This window comes from Sarcophilus harrisii, chromosome 1 (genome assembly GCF_902635505.1).
Source record: "Sarcophilus harrisii chromosome 1, mSarHar1.11, whole genome shotgun sequence".
In the NCBI taxonomy this organism is placed as follows: domain Eukaryota; kingdom Metazoa; phylum Chordata; class Mammalia; order Dasyuromorphia; family Dasyuridae; genus Sarcophilus; species Sarcophilus harrisii.
Window position 1 is genome coordinate 658227270 of NC_045426.1, and position 18402 is coordinate 658245671.

General features: G+C 32.8%; 1 protein-coding gene across 1 annotated transcript in view; it reads left to right on the plus strand.

Annotated features, from left to right (window-relative positions):
- Window positions 1-12251, plus strand: part of LOC100921757 (olfactory receptor-like protein OLF4) — a 51987-nt gene extending 39736 nt beyond the window's left edge. The window contains exons 3-4 of the mRNA XM_031948045.1: window positions 11312-11760; window positions 12046-12251. Of these exons, the coding sequence (XP_031803905.1) occupies window positions 11312-11760; window positions 12046-12251 (655 nt within the window). The remainder of the gene's footprint in view (window positions 1-11311; window positions 11761-12045) is intronic.
- Window positions 12252-18402: the final 6151 nt, after the last annotated feature.

An 18402-nucleotide genomic window follows, 5' to 3' on the forward strand; every position in this document is an offset into this window, starting at 1 on the left:
TTTTTCTGATTCCTCCTAAATTCTACTGCCCTCCCTCCAAACTACCTTGTATTTATTCCACATATTCTCAAATATGTACATGTTTTTAGTAAGAATGTACATGTTTCTTGAGAGCAGGTACTGATTCAATTTTGGTTTTGTATCCTATCATACTGCCTAGGATGCAGTGTGTGTGTGTGTGTGTGTGTGTGTGTGTGTGTGTGTGTGTGTGTGTAATGTTTTTTTGGCTATCTTAATGTCTTTGTAATATTTCCATAAAAAAGCTACTGAAACTGGGTCTATGATTTTTTATATATAACCCCACTTCCTCAAGTTCATTTCATTTCATATTAACTTAAAATGTTTGCTTATGTTATCTATATTTTATTGCATTCTTATTGTGTTAAATATTTCCCAATTACACTTAAATTTAATTCACATCATATTTCAGAGTACTATGGGATACATGTGTTCTATAGGCCCCATGTTTGATACTTCAGGTCTATATATACTTGAAGAACTCTATGCATCACTAGCAATAAAATTAGATCTAATTTTGGCAGAATAGGCTATATTTGTACATTCAGACCTGGAAGGGACATCAAAAGTTTTCTATTCCAACTTACACTTAAGTAGCAATCCCTTACAGATTATATGGGACATAACTCTGGGAAGGGAATTTAAAGTTCATATAAATACCCATCTCATTATTCTAATAAGGAAACTGAGGCTCAAAATATAGAAGTGACCGGACTAAGGTCAATAAGCAATAGAACTGGAATAGGAACCAAGCTCATCTTTCAACAAATCCAAGTCAGTTCCCACAATAAGAATTTTGTCTTCCCCCTAAGTTTGAAAATGCCCAGTAGAAGGGAAGTCATTGCCTGATGAAGCACACCATTCTAACATGGAAAGAATCTCAGACAGCAACCACTTTCCTAAAGAAAGTATCTGCTTATACTGTCCCATATGAATATTCCTTCATTCTTTTCAGGCACTTAAGTAACAGTTTCTCATTACTTTACAAAGAAATTCATTTATAGATCTGTAGATTCTTCATAATGAGAGTTCCAAGGGACTTCAGAATCTATTTAGTTCAATTCTCCTTCAAATCATGAAAATTGTCTATAATAATCCAGATAAACAGTCCCCTAACATTCTCTTGAAAATCACTATCTTTGGACAACTTATTACTCCATAAGATAGCCAATTCCATCATTGCATTGTTTGGAAGTTTTCTGCCAGGTTACTCTATTGACCTATAAGGAGCTGAGATATTCCAGGAATGGAAAGACAAATATGTAATTTGTCTAATGAAGAGCTATGGGAACTTTAGAAATCACAAATATTCCCCTACCTGCCACTGCCCCCAGGGAAACTCTCAGTTCTGGGATGGGAGGTAGTCTACTTGTACTGCACTGATGCATCACTCCTTTTACTTGAGGTCATCTCTCTCCAATAATCTAGGACAGAAGCACAATCAGTTAGTCGTGGGTTTCTTGGTGGCGCCCAGTAAGTACTATGAGGATAGAGGATGCAATGTGAAAAAAGAGGAGGCAAGGGAAATAGGTATTCCTTTCTTCCTCAGAAATCCAGAAAGATCATGGCAAACTCAACATAATGCACATCATGATCCAATCTAATTTAGAGTCCAATCCAGTTTGATCCAGCTGTGAGTCTAGGTAAAAATCCAGAGTCTATCATGGCCCAGGGATGGAAAGAGAGTATAGTACTAGGGAACGAGTCAAAGATTCAGAATAAAAATAAAAGTCCATTTAAGTCCCGGGTCTGCTACTAACTACCTATGTGATTTTGGGAAATTTAATTCCCTCATTTTATTTCCATTTTTTTATTTTATTTTTGAGGCAGTTGAAGGTAAGTGACTTGCTCAAGGTCACACAGGTAGTGTCTGAAGTCAGATTTGAACCGGGTTTTTATTCTGATTTAATCTGTTTCTGTTGAAATTTCTGTTAAACTTAAACCATAAAAGAAATCTTTGATGTTATTATAATAGCAAAGCTATAAATAGCAAATTTATAGCAATAAATGCAATAAATAGCATCAAAGACCAATAAAAACAAATGATCTTAAATAGACCTTTTCAGGAATCCAAGAAAACTCTTTGAACAGTGGCACATATTGGATTCCTCAATATGATTCCTAGTTTGACAGAAACCTTCCTGTCTTATTTCCAAAGACTTGAGAGTGAGATCATAGTTAATTCTTGCCATTAAAGCATTCTGACTCTCCAAAGTTAGGAGAGATTCTTAACTGAAGCTTTTCATTGCCCACATAGCTAAGTCTCATATTATTTGACTATGAGGAGGAGTCAAGGAAGTATTTTTTCCCTAAAAAAAAAAGTTAATAAAGTGTATGATATTATTTCCGATAAGTAAAATGAGGACAAGAAAATATGAGATAAAGAGAGGATAGAAATTTCACTGTTAAACTGAAAGTTTTGAAAATGTCTTATACTGGAGGCAGCTAGGTGGTTTAGTGAATACAGCACTAGCCTTGAAGTCAGGAGAACCTGAGTTCAAATTTGACCTCAGACACTTAACACTTCCTAATTGTGTGACCATGGGCAAGTCACTTAACCTCAATTGTCTCATAAAAAAAAAAAAGGAAGGAAGGAAACAAACATTTAAGCATCTACTTACTAGATGCTGGATGCTTTACAATTACTATTTCATTTTTTTCAGGGGATTTAGCTGTTTTGACATTGTATGTTATAAGGTCTTTCCCAATTCTGTTAATCTGTGCTTTAAGGCCTCTTTCAACTGTAGAGTTGTTTTCATTGAGTGAACTTTGCTTTTCCTATGCCCATATTGCTTCCTCTAGCCAAGGATTTTCACTGACTACTATATTTATACTCCAAGTGGGCCACAGCAGAATAGCTTTGCCTTTTGGATAAGACTAATATGTATTTGGCTTTCATTATAAAAGATAATACAGAATTCAGCCACAGAAACATCTTTTGTTGCTTTCCTAAAAGAGGAAAAACCCACAGAAAACTTTTGTTAGTATATTATGTTTCCCTCTTAGTCAAGAAGAAATTACTAAATGTACTTACTTTGTGCTATTCTTAGTCAGTATGTCACTTTTGGATCTTAGTTTCCTTAATAGCAATCATCTCTGGGTTGTTTTTTTTTTTAATCACTATATAAAACACGATATCTACAAAATTTATAGAAAATAGTCAAAAGAAGGAGGGCATTTGGATTAAGAAGGAATTGGAAAGATTTCCTGTGGAAGGTAGGATTTTCACTGTCCTCGTTTCCTAAAGATTAGAATTTGATATCTAGAAGGCTACTTTGAGTGTGCCTTCAGTCCTTTTTCAATCATTTCTCCAAGAAAAATCTTTTCTCCCACATATTTTATCTCTTCTATTCTCCCTTTTTTAACTTGCTGATTCCCACTAGACACTTCTTTTCTTTGAACTTAGGTCAGTAGCAGAATTAAAGTTCCCTCCTATTGTTTGAAAGTAAAAGTATATAAATTCCTTGTGTGTTTCTATTCCTAAGTCAAGGATTTATCAATGAGACTAAGCCCTCTATGGATATAGATGACAATCCCTTTATTAGTAATAGACCCTTGTGAGGAACTGTTTTGAAAAAAAAAAGATTTCCCACCCAGAGACCAACCTGATGATTATCTGCTTCAAAATTAGCTAATATGATCTTCAGATAATAGATGTAGTTTATAGATGGATCTATATCCTTAGCATTCTATAAGAAAGATATTCATTTGTGAATTATAAACCAACAGTGCATAGTACTTGCAGTTATTTCAAGTCTGATTCATTTAAATGGAACATTTAACTATATATTGACGCCACATCTTCCTGCATTAAATTTGTCCAGTCTATTTTCTTTTTCTAACTTTGGCACTTTGCTCATTTCTTTCCTATCCTGTTATCACAGAATTTTTCTTTTTTATCTTCATTTCAGATAAGAACTGAGATAGATATATATGTTTGAGATTCTTTTGAATTATACAAATTTATGAATTTATTTCCTCAGAAGACTGAATTTTTTATTGCTGCAGATGTTCAAAGATGAGATATGTACCCACTTAACAGGGATATTACTGTAGGATATTATTTCATTAAGTGCACATTTGACTAGATGATCTTTTTCTGAGAGGCTGTGATTCAATCAGACTATGAACAGTGAGACCTGAACCCAATATAAATTTAAAATTTTTCTAGAGCTCTCTAGAGATAGTCTGATTTATGACATAGTATATTTATAACTACAGAAGATCTTAAAGTGGAAAATTATTAACTAATTTTCTGGGAAGTCATAAAGGGGATTTCTTAACTATTGAATACTTTTCCAATTCTGAGATGCTTTGTACAGGTCTTTGTAAAGGAAGAGTCATACTCTGATTGTGGTGGTTAAGTTACTCCAAGTACATAACATACCACAAATTCCAATGTATGCACTATCTCTTCTTTGAAGTTGTTGCTGTCTTAATGATATGGCAACAGAACCTCTTGTGAAGACTCTGAGAGACCAATATTGCCTCAGAATTCAGAATGGAAATCCTATTTTTTTCTAGTTGCCATTTATAAAATTGTTTCTCAGTATGTTTAGAAGTTTTCTCTAGAGGCTTCAAGATTACATATTAATGGTAATAAGAACTTGTCCTAAGATTACTACAATGGGAATAAAAAAAGGGGCAGATGTTTTGGACATAAAATTAAGAGTATTTGGAATATAATTGGATATGGGAAAGGAGAACAAAAGAAAAACTAAAGTAACAAGATTTTTGAGCCTTTAAAACTGGATAAATTGGATGAATAGGGATTCTAGGAATAATTAGCCATTTTAAAATCATTTTTGTGCTGGGAAAATTACTATTTCCCCAAGTATACCATTTCATTCCTGAATAAATTTTATTGTTGGGATATTTTCCCTTATATTGAGTCAAAACTTACATTCCTGTAACATCATATATTGGGGGTTTTTCTATCTTGTGAGACTATCAGTATAGTTTCAGTATAATGAATATGTTGAATAAATCATATTGGACAATAACTTTCCGGTATGAGTTCAAGTTTTTCAAAATACTTGGCTTTTTGACTTTGCCCTTATTTTAGATCAATGATTATCAAAGTATGTTTTGATATGCCTGGGGATCCCTAAGATCCTTTCAAAAGGTCTGAAAGGTCAAAAATAATTACATAATAATACCCAGATATTACTTGCCTTTCTCATTCTCTCATGTTTACAGAAGACTTTCCCAAAGGATATCAGACCTGTGAATTAAGATTTAGTTGCAAATATGAGTACTGTGTTAGTATCTCTTCTGCAGAATTGTACTTTTGCCTCACAAATGGACAGATCTGCAAATGATGCTGGACATGTTGTTTGGATTATATGCATCTGGTATGAATACAAAATATTCATTGAAGAAGAACTTATTTTATGTGAATGCCAGGCAACAAACAAAATTGATGCTGAAATATGAAAATTGTTGAACAACTCTAAAAATGTCGAGAGATATCCTGGAATAAGTACATTGACATTTGCAGTGTTGATAGAATGTTAATTTATTTTTCAAATTTGTAAAAATATAAAATGATACTATTCTTCTTCCTAAAATTCTTGTTTAGGAAAAAATAGTTTTGCTTGGTTTTTGTTTTTGTTTTTGTTTTGATTGTCTTATTGAACTCATTTGAGTTACCTTTATTTTGGAGAATCAATTGTTCATTATTTAAATTACAATATATTGAAGACAATTTTTAGCCCTAGATCTCAGAATAAATGACAAATAGAAATTTAAAAAGAATTTAGAATTACACTTATCTATAAGATGTAGTTTTTAACCAATTTCCAAACTGCCTTTGTCCAAAGGGTTTTTTTAATTAAAATAAAACATAAATACCAAAATAGGAATTTTTAAAAAATTAATATATGCCCAGCAAACCATGAAGATTCTAAATTTAAAGCAATAAATTTCCATTTCAATATAATTGTTTTTAACTAAAATATTATTTATGTTAATATGTTTTGTTATTGTACACTCATTTCAATCATGTCTGTCTCTTCATAACTCTTTTTGAGGTTTTCTTGGCAAAGATACTACAGTGATTTACCATTTCCTTCTCCAGTCCTTTTTATAGATGAGGAAACTGAGGTAAACAGGCTTAAGTGACTTGGCCTGGGTCACACAGCTAGTAAGTATCTGAGGCCATATTTGAATTCAGATCTAGAATTCTGACTCTAGACCTGGCACTCTATCCATTTTTATTTTTGCTAAGGCAATAGAGGTTAAGTGATTTGCCCAGGGTCACACAGCTAGGAAGTATTAAGTGTCTTGAGACCAGATTTGAACTCAGGTCCTCCTGACTTCAGGGCTGGTACTCTATTCACTGCACCACCTCACTGCCCCCCAGTCTATCCATTTTGTCATTTAGTTGCTCTGTAATGAGTTTATTATATGTAATTGAATGAAAAAATACTCAAAATATTTATTGATCTTAGTTAATTATCAAATAAATTTTAGTAGAAATGAACCCAAAACTATTTTTAGAGGTCCTCAATAATTTTTAAGAATATGAAGGGGTCCTAAAACCAAAATGTTTGAGAACCATTGCCTTAGACTATGCTAACTCTGTATTGTTCTCTTGGACCAAATATTGAGGCAATACGGATATTGTCTTGAGTATTCTGAATTCACTTCCTCCTTCTGTTACCTACCTGTTTTTGCTTTGGAAAAGTGGATTAAGTCAATTCAAATGAACTTTTACTCTTACCTCTTGGTTCAAAATTGTTCTCACTGCAGAAGAAGCTTCCTATTCCCAACTTTCCTGACAAATCATTGACTTTCTCCCATAAGTAGAGTTTCCTTTGCTAAATGATTAATATTGCTTAGCATTCATTTTCTTTTAAATTTTGAATTCCAAATTAACTAGTTTCCACAACCAGTAAGAAACAAGTAATATAATATCAATTATCCATGTGAAATCATACAAAACACATTTCATATAAACCATATTCCCCTACACACAAAAAAGCGAGGAAAATAGAGAAAATTATGCATATTTTGTACACAGAATTCATGACTTGTCTTACACTCTCTGGAGGTATAAAGTAATTTTTTCATCATAAGGTCTTTGAAATTGTCATGTATCATCATATCAAGTAGAGTAATCAAGTATTTCACAATTGATTATCACTGGTTGTATATATTTTAAAAATAAAATAAAATAAATATCAATAGAACCAACTACACTTGATTAATTGCTATTTAAAAGGATAAATTTCAATATATAATATATATTTAATATAATTATAGCAATTTTTGTTTACTTTCTCAAGGTCTTTATCAGAATTCTTTGTTCATTTATATTAACTTTTCTTTATGATTTATTATAACTAATTACAATATGGCATTACTTTAAACAAAGGTCGTTAATATTTATAATATTCTGTAATTTTTAATATTTTTTAAAGTTGGCTTACATTGCATTGTGTGTTTTCAATGTTTTTTTTTTTTGCATTTACATGTAATTCTGTTAAGAAAATTTTTGAAGCAATGAATTTTCATGCTTTCATGATATATTCCTAAAACTCTAAAAGTTGGTTCAAAGTATAATCTATTATTATTTAATGTCAGACTTCTAACAAAAAAAGTCTCAGAACTCCCCATCTGCATTGAACGAGTATACCTATTCATCCCTATAATTATCAGTATTGAGTTTTGGTTTTTTGATTGTTTTTGGCCAATTTTATGGATTGAGGTCATAATTTTAAAATATCTTTTTGTATCTTTTTTATTTTAATAAAATTGCATATTATTTCAATGTTTAGAATTTTTACCCTTCTTTTGAAATTTGTTCATGTGTTTTTTAAGTTTATAACCATTTTTATTGAGCTAAATACAAAATTTAAAAAAAAGAATCGAAAAAGAAAAACAGAAAAGGGAGATAAATAAACAAAACAAAACATTGGCATGAGCCTAGCACAACATCAGGGAAGACTCAAAATATATAACAATAAATTTTCATTTGAAGAAAGCATATATACTAAAAAAGAGATTCTATTCATTAGTATCCATCTTTTCTTAGATTCCTTTTACATTATTCTTTTGTTCTCTGTTATGAGCTTTTTATTTTATTCTTTTTTTCCCCTTTCATCCTTTTCACCTCTCCCAAGTAGACTACAGTTGAGCACAGATGTATAGATAGATAGATAATAAATGTATAGATGTATATGTATGTGTGTATATATTTATGTGTAGGTATACATGTATGTGTGTATGTATCTATAGACACATACATACAAACTCATATATACTCATACACACATACATATACACTCATTTACTTATATGTAAACATGCATCTAAAACAATATTAATATGGCTGACATATAATGTAGATTTTTCTCTTAACTGATCTTGAAGTTTGACTTTATCTAAGATCAGTGATTACTAGCTCTACTTTTTTTCCCTAATAAATTCCACTCCTGATCTTTGTTGCAGTGTTTCCCTATATTTCTTATTTCTGCTAACTTTTACACTTTAATTCTATGCTTAACTTGCCTTGATTACTTAATTTCTTCTTAGGGATCCTTCCCTTATCTTGTCTACCCACCCTTTCCTTCCCTCTTTATTCTACTCCCATTAATCTATACACCCTTCTATACCCCACTTTATCCTTTATCCATTACTCATTAATCTATATACTTGGTCCCACTGCTATTCAACACATCCTTTTATACCCTACTTTATCCTATTCCCTCCTTTTATAAATTGGAGAATTGCTATATTCTTCATGGTGTTTGTGTATGTGTGTGTGTGTGTGTGTGTGTGTGTGTGTGTATGTGTGCTGTTCCCTATTTAATCTAGAACTATGAGCACTCCTCTCCCTTCTAATGCCTCTGTGTTGGTTCTTCCTTTGTGCCTAATTTGTATAGATAACTATTATTCTTACCTTTTCCTAGACAGTTTTATTTTTTAGACTCAGATCATACTCAATTTTCCCCCAATATTTCTTTTGAGCTCCCTAAATACTGATTTCAATCTTAATATGATATACATGTGCGTGTAAAAAAACAAATGATTTGTTTATGTTGAATTCCTTGAAATTAATCATTGATATTGGCTCTTATATGTTAAATTTTCTATTAAATTTTGATTTTGCTTAAACAAAGTTTTAACAATCTTCAAGGATATTAAATATACACTTTTTTGTCCAATATTATGGATAATGTTGCTAGATATATTTTTGGTTGTAGGCCTAGTTCTTTGGATTGTTGATATGTATTATTCCACCACCTGTGGCTTTTTACTGTGACTGCTGATAAATCCTACACGATGTTAATTGAAGCTCCAGCATATTTGTATTGTTTTGTTTTGTTGTTTCTTGCAAATTTTTCTCTTTGATTTGAAGTCTCAAAATTTGGCAATAATACCAATATTTTACAAAAATAGTTATATTTTCCACAAAGGACCTTTTTAATGTGGTGATCAATGGATTTTTTTTCTACTTCTATTTTCTTCTTATGCTCTATAACTCTAGGACATTTTTCTTTGATTGTTTCTTACATTATTGTGTGATTTTTTTATTTTTTTGATCACACTCTTTCAAGTAGTAGAATTATTCTTATATTTTCTCTTCTTGCTCTGTTCTCCAGATCTGTTGTTTCTTTTAATAAGATTTTTCACCTTTGTTCTATTTTTTCATTCTTTATATTTCGCTTTGTTATTTCTTAGTCTCTTATGCTTTCACTGGCTTTCCCTTGCCCACTTCTAATTTTCAAAGAACTATTTCTTCTTTAAGATTCTGTATCTCCTCTTCTAATCAGTTAACATTTTTCATAATCTTCTTGTTTTTCTTGTATGATTATTATTTTTTTTTTTTTTTAGTTTTTACTCAATCTCTCTCACCTTATTTTTAAACTTTTTTTAATTCTTCCACAAATTCTTTGTGGACAGAGAACCATTTAACATTATACTTTGGGATAGAAGAGGCTTTTTTTTTTCCTTCACTGTCCTCCTCTTAAGATAAACCTTGGTCTTTCCTATTCCCATAGTAAATTCTTATGGTTGGGTTGTTTCTTCTTTGCTTGTTCATTTTTTTTTTAAATGAGAACTATTAGTACAAACACCTCTAATCCTAGGTTTGAGAGGTGATTGTCCCTCTAGTTTCACTTCAACTCTCCCCTCTCACCTGAAACCCAAACCAAAAGTCCTACCTTCCTTCAAATACCCTCAGCCAGCAGTATCTCTGCCCCACTGCTTCCACATTCAGTGGTTGTGCTGATTCTTTTTCTTCCAGAGCCATGTCTTAGAAGCACAGCTGAGCCTGGTATTCCTAATCAGTAGAGATTCTCTTAGTCTTTCCTGACTTCCTGCTATCCAGGAGATGAAGATTCCTGTGGTTCAGACTGAGACCAGATAAACTAACCGCAGGGTTCCCTACTAGCTATTTCTGTGGAGGTAGCCTGGAGGTGTGTGCACTTTACACTGATTAAACACCATCCTGGAGTCTTTCTTTGGGTCTTCTCAGGTGGTCAGGAGGACTCCTGTTCTACCTTGAGTCTCCTTTGTTTTTCTGCAATCTATGTTCACCCTGAGATGCACATTTTTCTGTATGTGGGGAAATTCTGGAGAACTTGAAATTTTCTGAATTTTTCTGCCATCCTCCCCAAATCCTTCCACCCTAAAATTGTTCTTTTGGCTCTTCATCCATTATTGATGAAATTACTTCATGATTTTAAAAAATTAATTACTTGCATATTTTAAATGTCTTTTTTCTGTCACAGCCATTTAAATAACTTCTTTAATTCAATTTTTCTTTTTATTGTTTTTATTTTATACATGTTTTACCTTTATATAAAAGTATATATATTTAATCCCAATTCAAACAATTTGTTGAATTGAAAAAAAGTGTTTTCCCTTTCAAAACTGAAATTAATGCTTTGCTCCATTTTTTTCATCCTTTTTATCATTCTTTTTCTTTGACTCACAGAACACTTTTAACTTCATTGAATATTGTTATTCAGAAAAGATATTTCACTTCATTAATAATTTTTAATGAAGTCTTAGGTATGGTTAGTAAATTTTCCTGAGAAATGAAGCCTAGAAAAAAAAAAAAAACTGAGCTCACCCAATCCAGCTTTATTTTAAATATGAGGAAATTGAATTCAATAAAATGGATTGCCTAAGGTCAAATAGGCATTAAGTGGCAGATCTGGAATTTAAACTTGAGACTTCTGAATCCTAATTCTAGTCTTCTTTCTGTTACAAAAAATGTGAACTGCCTATTTTTCTATTTTAAGATTTGACTATATCTTTTCCCTTGTAGATATACCTAATGTATGGGACCAGAAAACCAAACATATGTTTCAGAATTCCTCCTCCTGGGACTTTCTGAGAAGCCAGAGCAGCAGCTTCCCCTTTTTGGGCTCTTCCTAAGCATATATGTGGTCACTGTGGTAGGGAACCTTCTCATCATGCTGGCCATTGGTTCTGACTCCCACCTGCACACTCCAATGTACTTCTTCCTCTCTAACTTATCCTTTGTTGATTTTTGTTTGGTATCCACTACAGTCCCAAAGATGCTGGTGAACATCATAACACACAGTAAAGTCATCTTCTATGCTGAATGCCTTGCCCAAATGTATTTCTTCATGGTTTTTGCTTTTTTAGACAATTTTCTCCTCACTGTGATGGCCTATGATCGTTTTGTGGCTATCTGTCACCCCCTGCACTATGTCACCATAATGAGTCCAAGGATTTGTGGTAGGCTGGTTTTAATCTCATGGAGTATCAGTCTTCTAAATTCCATTCTCCATACTTTAATGGTAATGCGGTTGTCCTTTTGTTTGGAAAACAAACTTCCTCATTTTTTCTGTGATATTAGTCAGGTTACAAAGCTCTCTTGTTCTGATCCTCTCATCAATGATGTCTTAGTGTATTTTGCAGCTGGTCTTCTGGGTATTCTTCCCCTTACAGGGATCCTTTTCTCTTATAGTCAAATTTGTTCTTCCTTATTGAAAGTTCCATCTACTGTGGGAAAATATAAAGCCTTTTCTACCTGTGGGTCTCACCTCTCTGTTGTTTCATTATTCTATGGCACAGGGCTTGGAGTATATCTGAGTTCCTCAGCTAACCACTCCTTCTGGAAGACCTCAGTTGCCTCTGTGATGTATTCTGTGGTCACTCCTATGTTGAACCCCTTTATCTACAGCATGAGGAACAAGGATATAAAAGATGCCATCAGGAGACTAATTAACAAAATGCCCCACTATCATTGATGGGATCTTGCCCTTGCTCTGAAGTGTGGCATTAATATTTAAGGTCAAAAGTCTGGGAGGCAGAAATATTGAATCCAAACTGTGAAGGTTAGGACATTTCAAAGATTAAAGTTAAGGATATTTTTCCCTAGACATATGTCTTTTGCTTGTCATTGAAACTGTTCTTCATCAGGGCAATGATTTGTGGATTTTCTAAAATGTTTGATACTTTTTTCTATTATGCCTTTTGTACAACATCCGTTTTTTTTTCTAAATATGTGTTAGATATGGAAATAGACCTTGGTTTTCATTTTGGGTCATAATCTAGCTATCATGAGAAAATCATTTAATGACGTTGAGCCTTAATTTTTGCATTTGTGTAATGGAATTATGGCAATGGTTCTGTTCACAAGAGAAGTTCTGGTCTTTGGATCAAATGAAATAATGTATGGATGGAAAAGCATACCATATACTATTCAATTGTATGCATTTAAGTGGAAAAAAGAGGAATAGAAAAAAGACAGTTGGCATCTTGTGCCTAGTCCCTCCATCAATTCAGATGTCCTGTGTCTTAATATATGGTTTTCATGTGTTATTTTGACCCTCCCGCAAAAAAATGATTAATTGGTATCTGATTTTTTTAAATCTTTAACTAAACAGTGCTTGGACAATAGCTATAACATCTGTCCATGAACTTATTCTCAAAACTTTGCCAATGGTGTTAAAACCTAGTAGAAGTTGTATTTTTTGGCAAAGCCTTCAAGAATCCAGTGGAGTCATCTGAAATGATGAGACATTGAAGGATATATTTGCATAAGCAGAAGCACAAAATTTTGCTAATAGGCAGCATTTCCTGGTAGATAATAATAAATAGATAGCAATTATAGAATGTTCTAAGGTTTGTTTTACTTTCATTATTTCATTTATTATGATGGGATTAATAGCACTTATCTCAGAGTTGGTGTAAGGATTAAATGAATTATTTGTAAAATGCTTTGAAAATTTTGAATCATTATACATTATTACTGTCATCACTGTTGTTGTTTCCTTGCCTCCTTAAAATTGTCTTTCTGAAATCATCCTGCTGATCGTTTCTTATACAGCAATAATATTCCAAAATATTCAACCATTCCCCCAATTGATAGGCATCCACTCACTTTCCAATTCCTTGTCACTACAAAAAAGGCTGTTACAAACATTATTGCACATGTGAGTCCCTTTCCCTTTTCTATGATCTCTTTGGGATGCTCAGTAGCAACACTGCTGGATTAAAAGTTAGGCACAATTTTATAGCCTTTGGACAAAACTCCAAAAAAGTTGGATCAGTTTACAACTCCACCAACAATATATTAGAATTTCAGTTTTCCCACATCCCCTCCAACATTTATCACTATCTTTTCCTGTCATCTTAGCCAAACTGAGAGGTGTATAGGGATACCTCAGAGTTGTCTTAATTTGCATTTCTCTGATCAATAGTGATTTAGAGCATTTTTTCATGTGACTAGAAATGGTTTTAATTTCTTCATCTGCAAATTGTTCATAACCTTTGACCATTTATCAATTGGAGAATGGCTTGTATTGGAAGTTGAATTTCTAAGAGGGAAAAAAATTCTTTTCCCTCAAGACATAGATTTATAGACACTGTCAGATGAGAAGTCATTCTCAGACACAAGCCAAAGAGAGAAATCAATATGCTTAGTCACTTCCTGCTAAGAGAATTCTCTCTCACAATCTCTCACAATAGAGAGATCTTTCATCTTCTTGGGCAATAGATTCAGGACACAAGGGAGAAATTCCCAAATTTTATAGAAATCATCGATTTCTACACAGTATTAGAGATTCACTTAGGCAGAAGTCTGCCTGAAATAATTAGAAAACAGCTGCTAAAATGAGAAAATATGAAATTAAAAATTAAGTACAGGTGATATTTGCATTCTAGCAACTGATTGCAGGCATGAATCTTAAAAGGGAAGTGCAGACATTGAAAAGAAGTAGCAATTTTGAAGGGAGCTATCTGAAAATATAATTAGGATTTCTGGACCAGGTCAAGTTCAAAATGATAAACAGTTAGCCATGCATAACTACAAGCTTTGCATTATTTTGTATATGTCATATATTTACATATATGTGGTGTATCTTGTCTATACAATGAGAGTACTTGAAGGAAATACTTTGGTTTTGTCTTTGTATCTCCAAGCATCTAAAACATTGTCTTGCACATAGCCTTTGTTGAATTGAACTTTTTTGAAATGATAAAAACCTCTTCTACTGAAGATTTACAAATCCAATCAATTAAGTTTTAATGTGAAAAGTAAGGGAAGGAAGAAAACTCTCTATCCATCCACTAATCTAGTTGTCATAAAGAGCATCTACAATATAGGGAAGAATAGCATATAAGATAATTTATTACCTACATTAATGATAGCACTACATGTATATTTTAAAAATTAGGAAATATGTATTAGAGAAAAGAAAAGCCAAGAAATATTATCAATAGACCTACAGAATAAAAAATGCAAAGTCAGATATATGTAAATAAAATATATATATAATAAACAGGCTCATGGAATTACTTTATATGTACAATATGTATTATATGCATGTATTAGTAAATGGTTTTTGATTTGACTTGACAAACAAAAACATAACCTAAACATGCAAGGATTTGGCATATGCATTGATAAGCATATGCAAAGTATACATCAGTTAGATAAATATTACTATTTTTATCTAGCCACATATATAATCATTTCTCTAATTTCCTATGTAATATTGTAAAATTACCTGGTCACTGGCTGAATAGACCTAGCTCTCCTGTGACCAACTGGTCTATAGTCATGCCAGCTAGAACAAATAAAATCAGTCCGGGTGAAAGAAACAGTTTACAGAAGTCTGATCTTCCTGAGATTTTTAGAAAAGGGGTGAATTTGACATGTACAAATTAGGGCAGACAATCTGATACCCAAAGGGGAGAATTCCTGAATGGGCAAGAAAATAAATTTCTTATTTATCTCAAGAATCAGTAGTAAAATCAGTCCATTCTTGCATCAATACTGACCAACTATCTCACTTAAGGCAAGCAAACTACCTAGCTGAATTGCAAACATACCCTTTGGGAAAAACAAGATATGTCATGTATCTGATGAGTCAAACCACTGCTGATACCTTGATCATCAGAATTTGATGGAGAATTCCCAAATCTAGGAGGCTTAGGAACAATGGTTCTTTGAATACTATTAGCCCTGCTTCCAACTTGGCCCTCCACCATCATTTAAAAAGCAATTCCTAGAAAACAGGGACTATCTTTAATACAACCTAAACCAACTGTTCAAGCAACTGCTCCAATTAGCAGGTAAGACTAAGAATCCTAAGAATAGCACTATCTCTAAGATTATTGACTCTACTTCCAGGTCAGCCCCTAAAGCTGTTGGGGGTCACAGCCCCAACTCCCAAGTGGAACAGTTCTTATGTGACCAGCACTGCCTGTCCACTTGAATGGCAAAGACTGTAAGTAATGAGGGGCGAGAACCAGGGTGGTCTGAGACTCCCAACTAAATCTTGGGTACTATCAAATGGTTCAACATCAGAAACAAATACGTTCTCATCAATGGAAATGCCATTAAGGAAGTTTGCTGCTGTATCCTAAGGATCAGAAGGCCTTTCCATCTATCATGGAGCTGAAACTCACCTGTGTTTTTCCCCTTATTAAAATGTGAACTCAAGGAGTACTAAAGTTTTTCATGTTTCTATTTTCATCCCTAGTATTTAGCACAGTGTTTTGCACATAGTAAGAGCTTAATATATTATGTTTCACTCATTTATCTATTCATAAATTGGAATTAGAGAAGACTCACTTAGGACAGTATTTTAGAAATGGGTTGAGGGGAAATTTTTGTCTAAGCCAAAGAAACAAAAAATAACAGAAACCAACTGAGTAGATCACATCACAATCGGGTAAGTATTGATATGTTCAGTATTGATACTGATACTTTTAGACCTAATAGAGGACTTGATAGATGTTGGGTTCAAATCTTGCTTCAGACAATTTCTTGCCTGGTGACCTAGGCAAGTCATAGTCTTTCTGATCCTCAGATACTTTATCCATAAAATAAATCAATCAGTCAAGAAGGATTTATTAAACACTTACATGCCAATGAGTGTGCTAGACCTTAAAGATACTAAGGAGCAGTATTTGAGTACTGAGGAAGCCAGGGAAGCCAGGAGGTAGAGGTGAAGAAGGATATCATTCTAGGCATAGGGAGAGCCAATGCAAAGATGCAGAATCAAGAGACAGACTGATCATGTGGAAAGAAAAACAAAGAAGCCAGTGTAGCTAGATCATAGAGGATGCGGTGGTTAGCAAAATGTAAGAAGCCTGAGGCCCAGTTGTTAATGACTTTAAGATTTTGTATTTGATTTTGAAGCAACTGGAGCTCCTTAAACAGAGAAAGACACTGTCAGATCTATGCATTAGGAAAATCACTTTGGCAGCTGGAAAGGATATATTAGAATAAGTAAAGATTTAAGATAAGGAGAATACTTAAGAGGCTATTGCCGAAGCACTGGTGGGAGGTGATATGGGTCTGAACTGTGTGAGTGAAAAAAAGAGCCTATATAGCAGATGTGCTATACAGGTAAAAATGATGTTTTGACATTAGACTTCATATTTAGGGTAAATATGAATGAAAAGTTGAAGATGAAAAAGGTATTAACCTTTTAAAATTATCTCCAATTGGATAGTCCATAAGGATTTTAAAGTCAAAATATCCAAAACAGAACTCATTATCATTTCCCCTAAATCCTTTCCTCTTTTCAACTTTCTTAATTTTTAAGGGCATTGAAGTCCTCCCAGTTACCCATGATCACAATTCCAGTGTCATTTTCAACTTTTCATTTATAAATATAATTAATGACATAAATTAATTAATAATGACATTATTTTATAATTCTAAATCCAAGACACTTAATTTTAAATTCAAAAAAATTCTGAGTTCACAGTTCTGGGAGTTCCTTGAAACCTTTCTTTCACTGTTGTTAAGCTTCCCCTCCAAAGTTCTTGAATGCTCAGAGTTAGAAGTTTGAGAACTTTTTCTCCTAAGTTCAATAGTTTGTTTAAGCACTAAGTAGTTTGCTGAAGAAATGAACAAACTAATTCTTAAAACACAGATGTGTGTTTTATATTTACATACATATCTAAATAGTAAATTTCTGCACATTTATAATTAAATCTGGCTGACTCATTGAAATGAATTGATAATCAACTGGTAAATATGGTAAGCATATCTATGAAGACATTACTGAAATAAAATAGTGTTTGAACTAAGCCCTGAAGAAACTCAAGATTCTGATAGACAATTTGGGATATGGGAGCTAGCCAGTCCAAATGAATGAAAAAAGGCTATCCTGTAGATAGAGTAGTTTGGCCAGATGTAGTGTTTATGAAGGAGAGAAGTTTATATTTGATCCTTGGAGTAACAGGAAGCCACTAGAATTTGATGAGCAACACTATATATCTCCTGAAATTCTGAAAATAACATTTGCTTTACCTCATCATGCCTGGACAATCTAGTAAGAAATATATTTTAAGAAAAGATGATTTGTCAAGAGCTACATAGATATTTATATGTATATACTATATGTATATGTGAATATTATATATATATATATATGTGAGAAGAAATTGATTCAGAAACTGCTTTCAAGCAAAAAGAGTCTAATTAGAGAAAATCTTTAACGTCACAATTAAATTAATTATGAATTTAGTATGGATTAAAGTGGGAGAAAATGAACTTCAATATGATTGTGATCATAAATATTTCATCATTGCTTGGAATTTAAATATGTTTCATTGTTATAGTACATGTTCAGAGAATTTTGTTTGTTTCCTCTGTGATATGTTTCTAGATTCATTGAATATGTACCATTTCACTGAGGACTCTGACAATGAATAACTTGAATTGTCATACTCAGAGTTCATTCTTGGGTAAGCTGTTTCTTCCCTTTTTAAGAATGACTAAAGAGAAGTCTTTGGGTTCTTCTATTCTTTTCTCTCTCCCCCTCTTACTACTAGTTCTTGTATCCATTGTGATGTCCCTAGAATACAAGTATATCCATGTTACTGAGCTAGCTATTCAATTAACTCTAGTGGCTACTTAGTACCTCTAAAATCAAA